The 22344-nt window shown below is 37.1% G+C and overlaps 1 protein-coding gene across 2 annotated transcripts in view; it reads left to right on the top strand.

Annotated features, from left to right (window-relative positions):
• EXOC6 (exocyst complex component 6) overlaps nucleotides 1-22344 on the top strand; it is a gene marked incomplete at both ends in the record, with an annotated part of 81720 nt that overhangs the window by 50576 nt on the left and 8800 nt on the right. For both annotated transcript variants that reach the window (XM_079536177.1, XM_079536178.1), the window contains 2 exons: nucleotides 465-606; nucleotides 8753-8826. In XM_079536177.1, the coding sequence (XP_079392303.1) occupies nucleotides 465-606; nucleotides 8753-8826 (216 nt within the window). The remainder of the gene's footprint in view (nucleotides 1-464; nucleotides 607-8752; nucleotides 8827-22344) is intronic.

The raw sequence follows: 22344 nt of genomic DNA, 5'->3' as shown, positions 1-22344 counted from the left end.
GAAATGCCCCAATTGAAATCAATGGTTTTAGTTAATATCTCTTTTTTTTTTTTTTTTTTTTTTTAATGGCTATTGTTAAAAATATGTAGCAGGTTGATATACTTTTTTGCTTTCATTCTATCTGAGTGAAAAAAAAAAAAAAAAATTCATACTCATGCATCCACAGCTTATATTGTTATTATGCTCTTCTTTATTTGGAAATGTCCTTGTATCCTTGAAGGCTGTTGGATTTCTGGAAGACGTATCAATAATTGTTTGACATCCATTTAATTTAGTTTCCTAATTGATTTCATAGAAACAAAGCTAACAGGCCAGAGAAACAGCCAAAAGTGTGATCATTCTTCTTCTAATCTAAGTCCTGCATCATTAAGACTTTGAGCATATAATAAAATCAAATCAGATAAGCTGTTCCTTAGTAATATATCATTTGTTTCTATCTAAAAATGTGTTGCTCTTTCTATTAGGGAAAAGTGGCCCAGACAGCTTGCATGTCAGCCTGCCAGCATCTTTCAACATCTCTAATGCAGATGCTACTGGACACTGAATTAAAACAAATAAGCATGGGAGCAATTCAGCAGTTTAATTTAGATGTGATACAGTGTGAATGTAAGTAGATGTTCTGGTATTCTTACCTATGTCTGTCTTAAAATTACAAAAGAAAGTATTTAATGTTAACCATATAGTCATCTTTTTCTATAATCTACTAAAGTTTTGCCAGTTTGTTGTTGCTGTTTTTAATATGATTTAGTTACAATTTCCTTTAAAAGTACTTACAAGTAAGTAGGCTAACAACTTTGGGAAAAAAATTAAGATTTTTTTTTTTAAACTTTAGTATCTGATTGAAGTATACAACCTTTGCTACTTCTAATGGAATCATGGTCACTACATCCAGTAAAAAGATGACTATGGTCTAGCACAGAATTGACCAGAAGTACTACATAAATATTACGATTGTAAAGTTAGGCACAAAAACGTCAAATGTCTGTGAAATTTTAATTTTCCCACTTGAGATGATTTATTACAGTATTTATTACAATACAAATTTTAATTGTGCTGTTACAAAGAGTTTCCTCCTTCCTAGAACCAATGCTTGCTCACTGTGCAGTGGTAGTGCTCATTTAGTAGACATCAACTCACTATTCAAAATATAGTATCAGAATTATTTAATAAAACTGGTTGAATCTAGCACCAATGACGGGATTAATTTCCCCATGTTCTACATGGAATTCACAACTGTAAGATGAGCTTTTACTCTGCATTAAGGAAGTAATTTCATAACGTTCTGATGTGCGTAGATTTTATGCCTATTTTCGTTGATGGCTGAGGTTCACTAAGAAGGCTCGCTAGGACTTCTTTAATGCATATCTTTAGTCTCTCATGCTCTGTTTGTTGTTGTTTTGTATTTTTTCCCCAAATTATCTTTCCTCTTATATGTTTGAGGCACAGATCTCACTGATTTTAGCGACCTCTCTAGAATGTGGCAGTTCTGTGTATCTTCTTGTGTTTAGCTTGGGCACATGAAAAAGAAACCTGATGTCTGCTCAATTAACAGCCAGCTATGGGTAATTGGAAATTTGTTTTCAAGCAATTTAGTTAGAATCACGAAGGATTCTTGTGGGATTCCAGGGGCAAAGGTAATAGAAATTTTTGATGCCCACATGCACATCTTTCCACTTCCTACTCTATTTGTTACATTCCATTTAAAACTCTGCAGCAAGAAATGAAGGCACCTTTCTGACAGGCCCTTCGTATTACAGACTTACGGCTTTTCAGTGCATGAGGTGAACTGACAGGATTATCAGGATCTGTTTGAAAAAAAAATACAAGGGCTGCTTTGAAAGTAATGCCTCAGATTTTATTCTGTTGGCCCACGACATCAGAGGTGAATATTGGTGGTATGGCAATAGAGATTAAACTTTCCCACTAGTATTCCTTTAAGTGTTGTTGCCATGTGACAGATGGCAGCAGAGGGGCACTGATACCATGGCATCTGACATGGAAGTGCATATGAAGCAAAAGTGTGAAACTGAATTCCTCCATGCAGAAAAAATGGCACCCACTGATATTAGTCAATGCTTGCTGAATGTTTATGGAGACCAAACAGTGGATGTGAGTGAGGTGGGGGTGGTGTATTTCAGCAGTGGCAATAGCAGTGTGAAATACAAGCCATGCTCTGGATGGCCATGCAGATGTTTACAAGCATGGCATGCAGGCTCTTGTTCACAGCTGGTGAAAATGCATAACTAATGATGGTAACTATGTTGAAAAACAGTGTTTTGTAGCAGAGTATTTACCCATTTTGTACTCTTTGTATCTGTTGTAGTTTCTAAATAAGAGGCATTACTTTCGGAACAACCGATAATATTTGCGATCATGACGTTAAGGTTTGTCCTAGGATGTGATTGCACCAGTTGGCCGCAGATGATGTTTTGATGTTTGATTCTTAGTGCATTTGATAATGCAAATGTAAGTGTTCTTTTCTAGTAGATGGGTAGGGCTATGTGCATGTGCATTCATCTGCATTCCCAATTTTAAAAAAAGACTGTGGCTGTGAAAGCAAACTGCATAATATTCATAGTGCTGACACTGAATAGTTCACCTAGACAGGCTGAACTGGTGCATCCACTACACAGTCATTTGCCTTCTGAACAAACAGCATAATAGCAGAGAGTGCTTGCCCTCTGCCTTGTTATTCTGTTTCTAATGTCTGAAATATGTACAACTGCAAATAGATTAAACTGTAATTATTTCTTTTTACAATGCTTTTAAAGCATAGTAGAAAAGGAAAATGGTTTCACACAGAAACCCTTTGGGATGCTTAAAGATAACTGTGGCAGCTTAGCCAAATAATACTCTGCAGTAAATGATGTCTTACCTTCTGATTCTATGATTCTGTGGAATAAGGGATTGGCACTGGGTGTTGTTCAGAGACTGCTTTGCTGTTGCAGTTTCATTCATAAGGTCCATCACAGGCACATTCCAGGCCTCACTGTGATGCCTGTGATTTATGTTCTTGTTCATCACTCTCTCCCAGCTTTATTCTTTGACACTTTGAGATTAATGGGTACAACAGAGACATTTCAATTAGTGCTTAGTGTGTGCGAATAATTCACAAATATCAGGTAGTTTTCTACTGTATTGTATACATGGATTTGACATTTTAGTTATAGGCAAGGCAGAGTATACTGAGATGCATTCTGAATTAAAAATTCATGTGAATATAGAAAGTTCTGAATATTTGAAGATGCATTTTAATACATTTTTGACAATGTTCTAGATATTTGTTTTGATCTTTAAGATTGCATTTTTATTATTTCTAGTATGAAATGGGGGAGATCTAGATAAATGCAGGAAAATGTGATTACTAGTCAGAAAAGGCAATCGGCAGTCTGATAACCAACGCAACGATCCGTTAATAAGCTCTGAAGTCAGTAAATCTTAAAATTCATAAGAATCGTAGTAACCAGGTAAAATGATAATTGGACTTCCAGGAAATTAAGGTGGAAGAGAAGGAGTTTATCTTGTGGTGATCACTGGGATTTCATTATTCTGCACTTCATTTCTATGAAAAGTACCTGAATTTAAGAGGCAGAGCAGAAAATCTGAAAGTATCTTCATGATGCTTTTGCATAACAGTAGTATCAGATGGTCTTCTTGGTTGATTTAAAAATAGTATTGATCGTCTTGCGCTGTTCTTCAGTTTTGCATATTCCTTCCAAACATTACAAAAGCTAAAAGTTTGATTTCAGAATATCTTGTTCTAATTGAAGTATTTTCCACGCTCTCTACATATTTATGAACTGGAACAGTGTTTTACTTTTGCTTTTCATGTCATTCTTTCTTAATAATGATCTTCCATTAGGATAATTGATTTCTTACAACAGTGTTCAGAAAAATATGTGTATGTATTAGTTTCCATTGAAGATAACCCAGTGAACATGCCTTTGCCTGTACATTGCACTTCAGTGTGCAAAAGACGAAAATGGGTTGGGAAGGAGAGGCATTTGCCATTTCTTTGGAATTCAGATATGTGTTGGTGTATCTCACTTCATGAGAGCTTTCTAGACACAGAGATGACTTTGGGAATGTGTGCTGTTTGTGTTAAGGAATCAAAAATCTACAACAATCCAAAAGCCTTTGAGCAGTGATATTTGTGAAATACGGGGATATAGAAATATCTTTCTGATTGTCAAAGACATATGTTGGTAAAATACTGTATGCAATTTAATATAGATTTTAAAATATGAAAATTTTATGTAGAATGTTGTATTACAAAGTGATTGTATATATTTCTCTGACTCAGACAATATGCTTCACAGCTGTATTATTACCCAGTCATTTTGCTGAAGAGATCCAAACATACAAAAATATGTTGGCTTCTTCTCCACACAGATAGTTTTTACACTGTGTTTTCTGCTTTCACAGAAATAAAGACATGTTTTTTTATCCAGTTGGTACATGCTCAGGGACATGATTTAGTGGGGGGTTGTCGGGGTAGTATGGTTAGGTTGGGGTTGGACTTGATGATCTTTAAGATCTTTTCCAACCTGAGCAATTCTGATCCTGTGATTCTATAAATACAAGTGTAGATAACTTCCTTTTGCTTTAAAGTTCACACTGCAATTTAAGTGAACATAATTTGCTTTAATTTACCAGATCTAGATACCTTAAGTAGGACTGTTCAGAAATTCTAATTGTTGGAAAATTTATTAGTAGCTTTTGTAATACTTGCGTGCGTTTTAATATAGTTGAACTCTATAGTTGAAGAGAAAGGATCAATTAGCAGGAGAGACAATTGAGTAGGCTTCCTTTTTCATCCAGCCACGAGTCTATGCAATGATGGGAAGGTTTTTAACTTTGACTGTCAGTGAGGGTGAAAGAAATTCTGGGACAGCATCAATTAGCAGACAATTAGTGCAAGGCAGGTTGCAATATACCTTCCAACCAGTGCACTGTATTGAGAGTTGCGGTGTCCAAGAGCAAGTGGGATTCTTGACCCATGCGCTCTCTGTTGACCATACATAGAGGTGATCTCCAGGTGAGTATGCCAGAAGCTGAGGAACTCAAATCCTGTTTTCTCTTGAAAAAACATAGTTCTCTCCTCCAGAGGCCCCTCACTTTACCTGCTTGTCTTCCATCTACAAGGCCAGGTCAACTAGGCTCACTTGAGACCATCCTTCATCTGCTGGCCACATATGGCAGCAGAGGAGCAGGAGAAGCAGTGATGCCTGGCAGTGCTGGGGGAGGGCTGGGGCTTGGCAGCTGGTGGCCCTCTCAGTGTGGCTCTCCTCAGCCTGTTTGAACAGCTGGAGCATCCAGCAGGGCTGCAAAGTGGCCAAAGACTGCTCCAATATTTGCCTATTCTCTGCTCTTCATTTAAAAGTATAGTTGCAGCTCTGCCTTTTACTTGAAAATTGATACTATGACATGAGGAAAGCTCTAATTCAGCTTTTGATCCAAAGTCTGGCCCTGATTTTAATTTCTGTAATTGAGCTGCAAACTGTCAGAAAGTAAGATAAGTACTGAATTCCCAGACCAGCAGAGCATACATGAATGATAGCCAAAGGACTGTGTTTTGAGAGAATACAATGAAGGGACCTGTTAATAAATCTAGAAGTGCATAGAAATTCATTACTACTCACAGATGTCTTCAATTCTATTTTAGCAGACACAAACTTTCTCGTAAGATATCCATCATATATATATATATATATATATATATATATATATATATATCATATATATATATATACATATATATATCAGTTCACATATAGCCTGTATACAAAATGTAATGAGAAGAGCAAATGAAATGCTTAAAATAGAGTAAAGCCATCTTTGCAACATTTAAGTTTACCATACTTGTGTACCTGTTAACTCATAGCCCATTTTGTATTGTTAAATCTTTTTTTTTTCTTTTTTTTTTCCCATTGGATTCTGCCTCCTGTAAATTCCAAACTGGCTGTTACAAGGACTGTATTTCTGTGCTTAACAGTGAGGAGCTTGGGTGTGCTGTGACCACACATTTTACCACATATCCAGCCTTAGATACTCAGAAAAGGACAACATGATGTTAACAAAGCGCAAGGAAAATGGTTATAGCAATATCTTTGTGAAGAGCGGATTCATCTAATGCATATATTCAGCTTATTTTTCTGAAAGCATTGAAGTTTCTAATTCAAACTGCCAAGCAGTTAGTTGTTTGCCATTGCATTCAATAGTCTTGATGGTGATCTTTGCATTTTCACTCTCAGATATTGTAAAATTCCTGAATGTCTTTATGCATGCTAAGGTAAACAAACAAGTAGCCCCCTACCCCTCCAAATCCTCTTTAAGATTAACATGAATGTAGGAGGTAAATATTTTTAAAGATCTATATATGACAATGTTTCATTACTATCTGGAAAAGGACCCTTAGGACAAAGACATTAAGAATGTTAATCCTGTTCTTATAATATCTTCCTAAAATGCTGTGCAGTAGAAAATATTTAATTAGCTTTGTAAAATTGTTAGCAAAACTTAAAAGCCCTGAGCTGAGGGAGTGGGACTGTCTGACTGTTACTATAAGCAGATTATCTTTTTGCCCTTTGAACTCATGAAATTTTAATAATGAAGAAAATTCTGCTGTAGTCACCTGTCAAAAATGACCCAAATATAAGAATAAATATTGTTGTTATCATGAATGCCCCCAGTGTCATAAATAAGTTTATAACAGAAAATTGTAATTAAAGAGAATGGAGCATAGACAGTAGTTTAGTTTGAGGCCTTTCATGCTTGCTCTGTAGCTACCTGAGTAGTAGGTGCTTTCTAGTGAAAAAAATATTGCATTATTAAATATATTAGGGTAAATTCCCAACTATGTTAGCTGCATGAGCAGTATCTAGTTTGTTGATTGCTTAAGACAATAAGCATAAGAAAAATTCTCTTCAACTCTTTTGAAGTAGAATGTCTTACGTGAGTGGATGTATAAGGCAGTGGGTGTTTCTGTAAATGTCCCTTATGAATGTGCGACTGGGATAAGAACATGAGAACTACCAATTGAGTGAGGCTAAGGCTCCCTTTAACCAAGCATCCTGTCCCTAGCAATGATCAGTGACAGTATTTAGAGATCATAAAACACCAGCTGTTTATTGAGTGGCCCCTCCCTTTGCAGATCCATCTTCCAGCAGTACATAGGGATTTAATGAACAGTGTATTCAGACTATTCTGTTTAATTGTTGTGGAGCAGCCTGTATTACAAATATACATTTTTTACATTTATACTTGTTTCTCATTTGTATTTCTGTTACGCACAACCTGTCTTGAGAATGAGTCCCATAATTTACTGTGTTCTATGAAAAAGTATTTTGATTTGTAATATTCTCTCCATTTATTTCATTGTCCATTATTTCTTGTGTTAAGAGAAGCAGTAAGTCAATGATAGTTTCCTTTTCATCTTTTTGCACACAGTTAATGACTTCCTTGACTTTGGTTATTAGTCTACTGAAGTACTGCTGTCTGAAGGGCTGGATGGAGTTCATGAGCAGGCCTTCTGATCATATATAAGACTACTGATTACATAGCATGTGCCATATTGTGCCTGATCTCCAACTTTTTAAATGTTATCATCATACAGCTTTTTACTTCTTTACGTTTAAGAGAAGGCAGTGCCTGGACATGGATACTTTTCAATATGTCGGCTATAAAATTCCATCCCATCAGTGCTTCTTTTGAGTACATCCTGAAGCCACCTGAAATGTCAGGACATTTTGCTGAGCTTGTGTTCATGTGATTTTCATAGAAGGAAGTGGGAAACTGCCGAAGTCTTAATTTGATAGCTCTCTGTGACATGAACAAAGGAGGGGGCATGATGGAAAGCTTTGTTGTTTTCTCTTTCCTGAAAGCATTGAACTTCTTTACAGTGCATCAATGCTTTCTGATATTTCTTGATTATTAGTTTAGCTATGATGTACTACTTTGGGGATTTGTAGTTTTAATGAATTTCTAATTTTACTATTTTCACTTAATAATAACAGAAATCTGTGATGTTACCCTTCTTTTATAGATTATTGACTTTTCTTTAATTGCCTTCAAATTGCATATGAAAATAAAATAAATAATAAAATCATTAATTTTTAGGTTTGAAAATCTTTGAGGTTTCCTAACTTAAATAAATAGCTGGTTTGTTTCATACATATGTGTTATTTTTTTTACTTAGCTGATAGCTTTACCTTCCAATTTTGTCAGTCTGTTTTTGGGTTCAAGAAGAGCAGAAGTTCATTATCATGAACAGACATTTCAGTTCTGTTCTGACTGTGGCACTTAGAGCTTTCCACCTGTCGTCCACACATTTAACAAGCTCTCACCTTATTGTCTTTTATTGCTGTTTGGATAGAGGTGGTGTTTTGTAGAGCAGATGCTGTAACAAAAGCAGATGTTTGAAAATATGTTGACAGCCATGGAATTGGTGTTATTTCAAAATATCTCAGTAATCACTCACCTCAGGCTGAAAATGTGAAGTTGTTGGCTTTAATGTTTGTAAGATTATTGCTGGTTTAGAATTGTAACCTAAATGTCTTCCTAAAGACATTGTTCTTGGAACGCTTTGTTTGTTGGTTCTTTTGTTTTTAATTAGGGTGGGTTAAATAGTTGTAATGTGCTTGCATCAAACTGATTTCATTTTAATGCTAGCTATCATTTATAATGCATAGTGCTAATTTTTATGTTAGATTATAAAAAATATACATCCATAATTTTGATCTTTTTCTTGCAGTGTTTGCTAGTTCTGAGCCTGTGCCAGGATTCCAGGGAGACACCCTGCAGTTAGCTTTCATCGACCTCAGACAAGTAAGACACTAGTTGTTGTTTTTTATCCTACTAATTTCCCCTTTTGACCAATGCTGGAGTTATTTAATTTGAGAACCTTTCATGTTTTAGCATTCCCATGTAATTGGTTTTGAAAAGCAGTTACTAGTGGCACTACTCCGTGTTACTTAGTATAAAACTATTTTTTCAAGGTGGTGTTGGGGGGCACCGTTGTACTGGTGGTATTATTACATGGATGTAACATTGAATTTTGGTCCTGACTGTTTAGTAAAGATCCTGCAATGCTTTTTTTTTTTTGTTGTTGTTTTTTTTTGTTGTTGTTTTGAAAGAGTACACGTTACCCTGGTGTGCTGTTACTGTTGTTTCATTCTGAGCAATTGTTCCTTTCTAGGGAATGACTCCCTGGAGAGTAGAATCAAGCATAGTATTAATGTTTCCTTTACTTAGTACATATTCTTTTAAACAGTTAGAAAGTCACTTTATTCCAGCCAGCTGATCTTTATTCTATACCAAAATTAAGTTAAAGTGCCTTGCTATTGAAAACACTTTTTCTCAGCTCTTGTCTAAAGGAAGGATGTTTTCCAGACTAAAGTTAACTTATCTTAATTTCATGTAGTCATTTCTATTCCCTGCTCTCTAAATTCTGATAATATATCCAACCATAGTAATTCATTTTCATAAACCTTTCACACTTGAAGTAAATTTTAAAGAATTTGTTTCACAAAATTTCAAGTACAAAGTGTTATTTAAATAGTGAAATGGAACATTAGCTGCGCAAGGAGGCTCTTTAGCTTTCTGCAGATGCTGATAAGATTTTTCAGCACCATTATGTGTCTGTCATAGTCATCAGAAAAGAGTAGAAATGCAAAATTATCTATGTAGTAAGAACATGTTTGCTTTTAATAGTATGGTAGTTTCTTTTTCACAGTAAGATAATAGAAAGGCATTTCAGAAGGGAAAGTTCCCTTGGCAACAGTGTTCCGATTTCTCCTGATAATTGGAAAGGACTAAGTATATTTTTAAATGAGAAAGTTTAAAGCTCGATTTGCCCATTATATTTTTCATTATGTTATGCTCTGCTAAGAATATCTACAACGGGATAAGCCTGGCCTGTCTGAGAAGAATGTAGGATCATGGCCATAAGATTCATTAATGAGATACCTAAATATTAGGAGCACCAGACTTCAACATATTTGAATTTAACATTTGATTTAAGTCTGGCAAAGTACAAATCTTGCCTTGACTAACGACCTTCCTCTTTTGGTTTCTCTTTTATTCTCCTTTTATTATCAGTGTTAGAACTGACTAAACATATTCCAATTTGTACAAAGACAATTTACTTAAAGGGAAAGAATGTTGAGAGATTTTTGGCATCATTTCTTTCATCTGCCAGAGCATTATAAATCTTTGTGGAGCCTATGTGTGTTCCAAGGGAAAATGTGATTTCCAGCTATGCAGAAGCATATGCAGCCATGCAGGGTATGCACATACTTGCTATGGGAAATAAATAATATTCTGTATGTATTAAGTACCAGCTGTTGAGCATATCATGTAAATAAGGATTATATTGCCTGTGATAGCAGTCAGTTTATGTTAGCAATTTACATTTAGAATTCTCTTGATGCAAATAACATTTTGTAGAGAACACTCTATATCCCATGGAAATCGTATTGATTTTGAAAGCTTTATAAACAGCAAAAGTGTAGGTTGCAATCTAAGCATGTACGTATAAACAGGTCTGGTATATTTGTTTTGTTTTGTTTTTACCATATCATTGCATGTTTTACCAAAAGTGGTTAGATACTGCAAGACCACATTAAAAATAACACTTAGCATTTCATAAGCATTTGCAGTGTTTTCCATCTCTTTCTTATTTGTGATCCATTTCTATCTTAATAGAGTGGATGACAGTTCTTTTCAAGAATACTTAGAAAAGCAACAGAGCCTTTTTCAGAAAGTTCTTATAAAAGGTCATGCTTCTGTTTTTTAGTTTGAATTTGATACTTCTTCATGAATTGCAGGATATGAAAGATAAGGAAGTAGGTCCAGTGGTCAGGTTTTACCTGCCCACCCGGACTGTGCCCTGAGGTCAAACTCCTGATATTGGCTGTTTGGTACAGAGGAGCTGATGACAGGTAGGGGCTGATACAAGGGGGAAAGCTTGAACCGTATCAAAGCTAAAAGGCAAGAGATTTGGGACTCAGTGAGAGACTGTAACTAAAAGATGGATCAGCAGGATTGCCCTCTTCTTAAAAAGCAGCTGACCTGCAAGGGAAAAGACTTTATCGTCCTGCCAATCACATGCTTGCTAATGGAAGCCAGTTATCTCAACAACAGCTTACTCTCTCTGTGTTGTACTAAGACAATGTGTAAGATTAATGAGGATTGGGCAGTAGGATATTGTAGCACATTTTCCTAAAGAGGTAAAGCGACTTACGAGGAACAAGCTTGGAAGAAAGAGAGGGAAGAGCTACATTTGAATGATTACTACAGGGAGAGAAGCAGATTTGAAAAGAATTGCCATTAGAATTTTCATCCTAACAGTTCCTGAAGGCAATGTACGAACAGTACGTTGTTCCCTGCAAGGCTTCCTTCCTTCTTCCCACAAATGCAAAAGAGCAAACAGAAAGTTGACATGAGAGAGTTGCTTCTGAAAAAACAAAAAACACAGTATTTGCAGAAAGTTGCAAGAAGCTGAGAATAGCAATGGGGCAGGCACTTCCCAGCGTCCTCTCTGAGCAGCTATTTCTTCTTATACTGTCTCCTCTTACACTTCCGTAAATACTTAATGTGTTCCTTAAAGAAGCTTAGTAATCTGGAGAAATCCTGGTCAATAAAGATTTTTGTTCTCTTCCCATAACTTCAGTATCCCGGCATCTTACAGAGATGACTTATCCCATGCAGTTGGCTAATCACAAAAGGTGCATTTGTTCGCCATTCTATTTTCTTCTGCCTGGAGGAAGACTTTTGCGTGCATAGACTTCTTTCTAATTTAAATGTTTTGGTTGTATTCTGCTATTTATTTTTGGCAGACAAAACAGAAACCTTTTGGAGCAGGGCACAGTTTCTGAGGAATTTAAGAACTTATATGTCACATGATGTAATCTAGAAAAATTAATCCAGGATAGTTTCACATTCAGACAATCCGCTTTGTGCAAGTGATTGACTTAAGATGTAAGTCATTGCATGACGGCCTATGAATTATCCTCCAAAGGATATATGTAACTATGTAGTATCATCCCTGTGCTGATAAGAAGGTGTTGTACTTCAGACCTGTTAACACGGGCAGTGGCTATAGAACCATAGAATAACATACAGAAACTTCTTAGAGAGCTACCTAAAGTTTACTGCAGAGAGAATACTAATATACAATCCCCTCTACTAATTAAGAATCCAATGACCATGATACAAAAACTTGAAGCTCCAGCTAATTTAGCAGCTACTAAAGCAGCAAGCAGCTGTTAAGAAAATTTATATACATAAACATTTCTGTCCACATTTACACATCTCTGTACAGCTGTAATTGTGTCATATGCTTTTTGTTTTGAGGTTTGACTTGAGGTCATACCTGGGTGCACCATTTCATCTCCCTTACTTAAAGCATTGAGGAGCAAGCCAGCTCATCAAGGCGATTATCAAAGTGGCATGTGACTCTTTAAAGAGAATGCTCTTTGGCATCTTGTGAAGATGACCCAGCTCACCTGTGACCTGCATTGCTCTCTGAAGATAATCTCTTGCTACTGACTATATAGGGAGCCTGGGTAAATAGTGCACTGGCCCAAAATGAAGTGGAATGAACTTCGGGGATTTTACTACCATTTCAGATCCTAGGTCAATTGGAATTAACTTTTGAAAGTAAAAAAGTCTTAGTTCATCCTACCTGAATTAGTCTCTGCCTTCTCCATGAATTAGTTTTGTCCTAGTTATGCTCTGTTCTTTAGTGTCCAAAAATTAGCGTTACTGTTCTGGAATGTGAGGCAGCTGCTTCTTGGATGTCCTGCACATTTAAACTCTGTGGGGAGAAGGCCTCAATATTAGAATGTGTGTGCTCCTCTTTGGAGAGCCCATGCAGTGTGCAGTGGACAATAATGATAACCTCGTAGTAACCTTACAGATCCGGTTGTATGTTGTATCAGTAGCTGTAATTTCCCAGGGCAAATTTCATGCTTCTTAACTAACTGAGAGGAAATAAATGCCTGTTCTTGAAATAAAATCATTGCCTGCACAGTTACAGCCTAAGCTGCCGATTTCATTTTATTTTTTTTTACCATAGACTTCACAAGTGATTTCTCGTGCTTCTCTCCAACGTGACCATTACTTCAGTTTCAGACAGGTCTTCCTCTGCTGATTCATGTCAGACAAGTACTAGGCTAGTTTGATGACTGTGAAATTTTCTTGTTTCAGCAGGGGTGTGAAGATAACTGTGTTTTCTCTTGGCAATTTAGGAGGTGACATTAGTATTCCCTAGTTGCTGTCAGTGCTGTTCCTGCAACTTAGAATAGCCATCTGAAATGAAGCAGAATCAGGTGTTGTAGGTAACCACCAGGTTAGGAAGTTCCAAGTTGAGGAACCACCACAGGAGTCACCACCCATGTGGTAATGTAGTTTACAGTCCCTAAATTCCTCAGAGGTGATGAGGGAAGTATTTTTCAGCTGTATATGTTAACGTTCTGATAATATTAGGCACACATTAGATGTAAAATTGTAATGTGATCAATGCAGTTAATATACAGAATAATGTGCCGTGGAAACATTAGCAGATACATTTCTCAGACTTCTATATATGTGTGTGAATAAGCATGCATTTCCATAAGCATAAGTAATTTTCAATGCACAATACACTTTTTCTTCTAAAAATTTATATCATATTTAACAGCATAGTGCATTTTCTTTTGTTTGCAAAGCACAATGGAAACTGGATTAATAGTTTCTTGGGCTGTTTGTCCAGTTACTTTGTAATGCATTTTCTGGTGTGCAAGAAATACTGCTAAACTTCTGAACAGTAGAGCTGCATGCAACAGATGTAAGTTTATTTCAAACTGAAAATTCTTATTAATAACCTTTCTTTTCTTCTGTTACCCAAATTTGCTTCTCATTCATCAGTGAGAGCTGTCCTGATAAACTCAGTAGTGACTCATGAGTAGAAAATGTGGAACAGATTGCTGAACTTCAATCTCAGCCACTGGGTTGTCTGCCCTTCAGTAGATGTCAAAGAATAAGTTGCAGGCTGTTGCCAGAAGAGTCTACCATTATTCTTTTAGGGCATGGGTTCTACAGGCATCCTGTTCCTGCAGATTGCCTTGGCTTTGAAATGAGTTAGCTACCCCTGGGCCCTGCTCCACAAGTCTTAACCAGAGAAACCATTAGGTTTTTCCAGGAGGGAGAAGTCACTAACTGTATGTGCAGGAATAAGACTTTAAAATCCTCATGGTTTAAAGATAAAAGTAAGCCTCTCTTTCATAAGGCAGTGGTTTGAATTTTTAATTATCAGGTAGTATTGAATATTTCATCTTCCCCTTCCTGAGGGAAATTGTTGTTGAGACTTTCATCTTCACAGAGGCTCTTTCACAATGCGTACTGATCCCTTTCTCCCCCCACCTTCACTCCCCAGCTTCTCTGAACAAGCAGAGGAGCATGTTACATCTGTAACATGAAGCCCAGCCTCAGGGTGCTATGTAATGGGATTTGCACTTCTCTAGTTTTCAGTGCAATGCTGCTTATTCAGCTAAAGAAAGGAGCTCAAGTTTCAGACAGCAACAAAACAGGAGCTGCACCTCTCCGGATTTCAGACCCTCGCTTTGCTGGAGAAGGAAGCAAGTCTTCTTGGCCTTCTTCTCCATTAATTGGATCCCTACTAAAGCAAGAAAGAGGACTTTAGTCCACACATTGAACAGTGCAGAGACACTGCATGGCTCAATTTTTCATCTATTTGTGTCATACTTGGGTAACGTGCATATACATACTTGTGTTCCAAATAACACAGTTATGAATATGACTGTGTGATAAATATGTTATCCAGCTTGCGAGAGAATACACAGTGCATTTTCTGAGTACTGTAGTCTTACAATTAAATGAGAATTAGTCTGACAAACATAAGAATTTGTATGCATTTATATTTCCCAAAGGAAACTCCTGCTTTTGAATTTTTGCCTAGGCTCTGCAAAGCCTGTAGGTAATCACAGTAGGGCAAATTGTGTGTGTAGATATCTTTGAGGAAGATCTCAATCAGTGCTCTGTACACAAAAGCCAGCTCATTACTGGGATGGGATTTATACTTGCCAGCTGGTAAGAATTAGGAAGCTTTGGAAACAAATGCACAGAAATTAGCAGTGGGGAGGGTCAACACCAAGCACAGCTTTAGATACACTATCTTGATAAGAATTTGGATAATCAAAGCACAATGGCAAGTCAGTCGTTTCCTGGCAGTAGGTATTCCTGCCCCATTGCTGTCAGGAGCTAAAGGCACACGTGCCAGTTATTACATCTGTGTTCTTTGGGACACTAAATCGTTCATCAAATCCATTGCAAAATGGTCTGTATCCAGTTCAGCTTCTGAATGCCCCTGTTTAATCAGAGGAGTGCAAATAACACACTGATACTGCACCAAGTTTTCATGCTAGATCCTGGCTTACTGGCATGAGGAGCATACCTGAAAATAGATTTTAAAATTTCAATGTATGAATTCTACTACTTCCCTTCAGGAGACCTATCAATAGCTTACCTTACTAAAACAATGTACAAGTGGCTGTTTAGCTACAAGATACACTACTCCATCTCTGTCAAATAGCAGAGAATTTCTCCAGAAAAAAAGTGCAAAAGAATATGCACTAAAGACTATGTACTGAAGTCTGCAATGCATAAAATAAATGGCATCTCCTAACTGACAGTAAAGAATGCTCTAGGTATCTGTAACTGTGTAAGTTATCAAAAATAAAAAATATTCCTTCTTGTTCCTTTGGCCTAGTTCATTTAAGGGACACAGTTCTCTAAGTTGTCCACTTGCAAAACCAGATATACGCACAGGTTAGATGAGCTGCCAAGAAATCATTTAGAAAATGTTAGAATTCATGAAGCTTGATGTTGAGACCAGGAAATAGTATGTTTGCAGCAGATAGTATGTTAAGCAAGGCTTAAGGTTGCTGTAGTTAGTCGAATGTACAGTTTTTAGAGCTGAGATAGCAAAGGGTTTTGTTGATCTTTTTGCCACGTGCAGGTGGAACACTTGATTTTTCATAAGCAGTGCAGCGGAGTTCCAGCTTGTAAATACTGCCATCACATAAATTAATAAAAACTTCACTGGAGCAGTTAATCAAGGCAGATATCAAAAGTTCCTTGTCAAGACTCTTTAGATGGATATATCTGAGTCCCTGTCTGATAAGTACCAGCTGTCAGAATTAATCATCTTTCAGAATCAATAATACTTTCACAAGACAATGTTTAGAAGGAATCAATCCATTCAAAACCTACAGAGCTGTTATTATGATGATACTCCATATCTCTGGAGAACTTTTGGTTCAAGAAAGTTCATCCCTTAGTTGCAGATGAATTCTCTCTGAGATTATGATATAAATGGCACTATAGCTGTATCCTCAGAAGTTGAAGTGCGTATACCAGTTATGCCTTGTCTGTAATACCAGCACCAAAAAGCCTCTGTTTGCTCAAATGAAATATTAGATTCCTTCAATAACTTTCATGCTATGTCTCTGGGAAACTACTTATGGAGTAGTCAAGTTTTAGTCTGCAGCATCTCCAAGGATGTTATGAGAGAAAGCAAAAAAAATGAACCTTATATGGAAAAGGTTTTCCATTGGAAAAAAGGTAAAAAAAAGATTTCCATTAGAAGTCTTTTCTGTTCTTTTGCACAAATACCTGTTAGTAGAAAGTTGTCACTGGGCTCACTTTCAGATAATTTCTCAATCTTTTACTTGAAATATAAAAAAATGATCCATTTGTCTATTGAATTTATTAACCCTTGCTTATCCTTTATTTGAGTCACTGATGTAGATTCCATGCAGTGGAAGCTATTTAGTGGAATGAAGCATTTCTCTGGCATTTTTTCCTGGCAGCTTTGCTCACCAGCTCAAGCTTGCCTTTATCTTTGTCCTACCAGAAATGCTATAAATGCAAACTGAAGGCTTTACTTGTAGCAAGATTTGAATGCCTGACTTTCCTAGAGTCTGGGAATACATTATATCAAGCTGTTGTCTTTCTGCTGACAGCCAGTTGCTGCAGGATCTCTGCCATTGTGTCTGGGCCCTTCTATGGCTCTGAGCTGATGGATGGAGTTCAGTGTGGGAGCCCCCAGCTCCACAGGACTTCCTCTGAATCCTGTGGGTGGTATGTGGTTCCTATGACTAATGAATGAGCATTGTTAAATGAACAACACAAGAAAATTGTTGCTTTTCAGGTTGTTATTTGTGTTCTTAGCATCTATGAGCTCTAGTCACCCATCAAGGAGCCATGGAGCTGCTAGCTGCTTCAGTGTAATCAGTAATTTCTGCCTCAAAATTGTTTACATGCTCCAGCCTTAGCTAAGCAGGTAATATCCTCATTATTAGTAGTACATACTGGGCTGCACTAGTAGCCACCTAAACCTACAGCTTTACCCTCAGTTTTTAGTTGCTTCAATCAATATGTTTAGATTCCAACCCTTCTGTAAATTCCCTGTCCAGCACAGGCAAAAGGCAGAATAGAATATCCTGCCCTTCCCTACCCCCCCCCTTTTTTTTTTTGTTTCTCATTTTGCAACAGATTCTTCTGTAAAATGAGAAAGATAATCCATCTATTCTTTGAGAGTCACTATAGGGACAGTTGAAAATTCTGTAAAATCAAGAATTTATACAACAAGGAATCCAGGAAGCCAAGGAATTCTCTGCTTCAGAACAACAGCAATGAATGAAAGGAGGCAGGGAGGGTTTTTTTCTGTTTCTTTGTTTTATATGCCTTCACAATTCAAGGCTTACAAACCTTTACATAGATAGAGTGTTCATTTGGAATATACATTTCCATACATTCAGAAATGACTATATATTCATTTGGACCATAGTGTCTTAGAACAAATAACTGTGTCTTCAAAAGTGCCTTCACAATATAATATATCATACAATATAATACACTATGCAATATAATATATATTTCACCTCAATAATAACTATAAAAACTCTCAGAGAGGATTTACCCCCCACGTATTATTGGTGAAAGAACAGCACAATTAGAGAACTCCACAATAATAGAGTGAAGATGGGGGGGGAGGGGAAGGGGAAGAATAAATAAGAACAGAAATGCAAAGAAATGGGAAAAAGGAAAGAATGGATTTTGGAAGATGAAAAGATGAAAAAAATGAAGAAATAGCATGAAGGATGTAATAAAGAGAGAGAAAAAATGCTGTGCCTCTATAAAGGCACTTTATTGTTCTCATCCTTTTTTCTTTCTGTGTTTATCATTTTTGTGCTTTATGCTGAGACCCATTAAGAACAGACATTTTTTTAAACAATGGAAGTTCGAAAAGGTGTTTTCACTGGAGGAAAGAAAGGACTTGCAGTGCACAGTTAACGATGTATAGAGTCCACATAGACATGAGCTTGCCTTATTACCTGGAGAATGCAAGCTTTCCTGGTTTCAACAACGTGACTCCAGGAATTGTTCCAGGAGCGCACACAATTAGCCCACGCTCCTCCAGAGGGCACAGTGTAACATGATGCAGTTAAACCAGAAGACAGTTTTCATCTTTTGACCTTGTGTCAAACACGTCAATTGAGCAGTTTACCTGAGCTCTGTAAGAGCACATAGGCTACCAGATACTTTCCCATAGAGAGGAACATGCAGTAGACACACAAAAAAATGCTGGTTTAAAAACTGACGCATTTTCTAGACAACAGGAAAAGTGCCAAACGTTTGCAAGTAGCATGTGCTGAACAATTCTGTGCATTCAGATTCTCCTTTCTTTTTGCCAGCCTAAATTTTAAACAAAAAAGCTTTGCTCTTGTTTAGTGTCTCTGAAGACAGTAAAAGCTGCTCATTCATTTTAAGCACTAAAGGATATTGAGTCTTGTGGAAGTATAGATTTCATCCTAAATTTGATAATGTCACTGAAATACGTATCCAAATGGTAGTTTAGAGAATGGTCATGAGTTCAGTGTAATGTGTAAGTCTTGCATCTGTTGACACACAGTATGGCTTAAAAAGTGAATTGTGAAAAGAGTAACCTTGACTAGTTCCTAGATGGAAATATGTAGGTAATGGGGAAAGGCTGCCTATCTGGTAGATTGAAAAGACACAGGTTGAAACCTCGAATGACAATGTAAAACAGTCTCTGTAACTTAATTAAATAAAACCAATAATGTGATTTAAACTTCTTTGAGTTAAAATTACTTTAATAAGGGTGTTAATTACTGGAGGATTAACACTGCTTACATGTGATAATAGATGTGGTCAGTCAATAAAGGGTGAGAATAATGTTCATTTAAGAAGCAAAAGAATCTAGCACAGGATTACTCACCAGAAAGGGATAACATTTCAAAGTGGCAAATAAAATCGGGGGAAGAGCTTTTCAAATTGCAGGAGACATTTGAGGCTGAATTGTGCCATACCTACCCATCAAGGTTCTGTGTATATTAAGATCTATTGGAGCTAAGGAATAAAGAGTAATTGCTAAGAATTGTGTATTACATAGCTTGGATTTTTTTCTCTCTCTTCCAGAGCAATTGTAAAAATAATTTTTCAGATGAGACATTTTAAGGAAATACTGTCACCTGAAAAGTGATGAGAAACAACATATTCTAAGGAAAAAGATTGACTTCTAGGAAGAATAATTTCTTGAAGGCATGTTTCTTAGAAAAGTAGTAGTATTGGAATATTGACATTGAGCAGGAAGGATTTTTCCTAAAACATTTGCAAACATAGCATCAGGAAAAGCAAGATCTTTCACAAATAGCCTACAAAAACAAAGTCTGGGTTATCCGGGTTTCTTGTTACTGCAGCTTACTAGGCTTAGAGACCTTTGCTAAACCAAATTATCTAGGCAAGAAAAGCAAAACAAAACAAACAAAGAACCCAACAAATACTGTGATTTTATATGGACTGCAGTGTTTGTTAAAATGCATTTAGAGCCATTTGACTGATATAAATGTGGAGGTAAACTTGTAGTAGCTGAAAAAGAAAGTGAAGGTTGTCTGTGAAAGAATAGGAAACTTCAGTGGTTTGGGCTTTGCTCTTAACTTGTCTATATTTACATTCCTGAGCTACTGATTGTGAAATTCCTTGTCCAGTGGTTCCCAGGTCTAGTATAGCTTTCCCTCAGGGATGTAACCTCATCTGCTATGAAGGGTGGGTGTGCAGGCATACCCTGAATGCACTACTTTGGAAGAAATAATTATCTGTTTACAGTAAACTCATGGTGAGGACATCTATAAGTGTCTGTGCCTTACAGATTGCATTGGATTTTTTTTTTTCTTTTTGATGCAAACAAACAAAGAAAAAAAGTTGCTGTTTTCTGGCCTCTGGTGTCTTAGATTTCAGATGTGGTTAAAACTTCTACTTGTGTTACTGCTGTACGTGTTTTTACAATTGCAACTATCATTGCTGTGCTAGATGTTCTTTAATATTGAGACGTAGACCCTATGTAACATGGATGTTGTGATCATGTTCTGAGGCACAGCCTTTGAAGGGGGACCAAGGGTAGAGCAAATACAGCCACACTAGAACATTACATCAACTCTGATGTAAAATACTGGAGTCTTTGATGGCTGCCTAACAGAGGATGGCAGAGGTGTCCTCTGTCAGTGCCCACTAGAGAGGACTGAACTCTGTTGAAACCAAGTGCTGTGCAGTCAAGAGATACTATAAACTATGTATAGCCTCCTGTCAGGTTGAAAGCCTCAATATTCTCAACAGTGTAATTTCAGTATTTTCCTGAGATGCTATTTGATCTGGTGTTTTTGTCCACGACAAGGGATGACTTGAAAGCTGGGAAAAGGAAACACTCAGTCCTACCAGTCAATAGCTGAGGAGCTAGACTGGATGCTTCCTGGGTCTGTTTTGTGAATTGCAGTTTCATACAAAGAGCTGAAGTTGCTCATCTTTGCAGGTCTGATGCCATGGAGCTGTGCCATACTTCCTTGTCTTCCTGTAGATATCCGTTTGCATTCACAGGCTGTAGAAACTCCTTCCTTCAAACCTAAAAGTAATCAGATTGACATTTAAACTTGCAGCTGCAATTATGCTTGAGCAGAACGCTGCAGATGTTTAGTCCCAGAGTACAGCAGCTTGATGGTTTAGATTAAATGTGCATGTACACAAGGGCAGTTTAGAATAGTTCTAAACAGCATTTGTCAAGTAATGAGTTTTCGTAGCATAGTATATGTACTGAGCTTTGGTGAATAGTTACTCATGTGGATACTGCTGCATTGGAAATATGGCAGATGGGACAAGAGAGTTCAATTCCAGAACACACCATGGCAGGTGTTCTATATTTAAATTTTATTGCAGTTACACAAAGTTTTGTGATTCTAGACGAGCACATGGTTGAAAACAAGACTGTTATAAGTCTCGTGCTATTGGAAAAAACTGCTAATAAAGGATTTGTGTTTTTTAAACTGTGATGTAAAAATTACCTCAAGTTCATTGCATTCCCGGTAAGTTTCAGTGTTTAAGTGTTACTTACACACCCGTATTTTAAAAAAGGAAGAAAAAAACAGGAGCAAAATGAAAACGACAGCTGTAAAAGCAACTGTGATATATTAAGGACTTCTTGATTCTTACAGCTAAAATGATATTTTCAATACCTGCTTAGATCAGAGGCAGAAGCTCTGTTTTTGGGGCTGCACTTGTGACTCCCTGCATGCCATTTGCCAGTGTGCCTCTGCGTCAGGAGCTCAAAAATAAAAAACTGTTGACCAACCCAAACACTGCATAATGCACAGTGTTTAATCCACGCACATTCTGCCACTGACATAGATTATGCTTTGTCTGAAGGGACTGCGTGTACAGGCTGATGGGATGGACAGGAGCAATTTGGCCAGAGCTGTGCCCTCTGGAGCCTGACTGCCTGCCAGGCTTCTGCTTTTCAAACTCTGGCCTGTTTTGCTCTTTTGCTACTGGCCAGCTTACTCATTAATGATGAGGAGAAACAAGCTTTACAATAAACATTTGCACTGTAATCAAGCAAAGGTTCTTCGAGTATCTATTACTTTTTGTGATATTGTATGTTGCATAGGGCTTGGCTATTTGCCTCAATGACTACTTCAGTGACTTTCTTTGCAAGTTACAGCTTTGGCTCCTTGATGTCTTAATGAGATTTGTTAAAGCTATACGACAGGAGTGGTTTTTTTGTTATAACAGCAACAAGCTTGCTTACGTGGCCTCAGCAGTGTATGCAGGCAAGCCTACATTCATTTCAGCGCCAAAAAATCCAGAATGCATTTGGCTTACATACATGACAAGACCAGGCATCTCAGAGTGTGCCTGAAGGTCCAGGTTTTAGGGAAGCCCTTGGGGAGAATTTAGGCTATAAAGGATATATTCAAAAACAGGAAACTTCTC

This window comes from Tetrao urogallus (genome assembly GCF_951394365.1).
Source record: "Tetrao urogallus genome assembly, chromosome: 5".
Classification (NCBI taxonomy): Eukaryota; Metazoa; Chordata; class Aves; order Galliformes; family Phasianidae; genus Tetrao; species Tetrao urogallus.
This window is presented reverse-complemented; position numbering and strand designations above follow the sequence as displayed.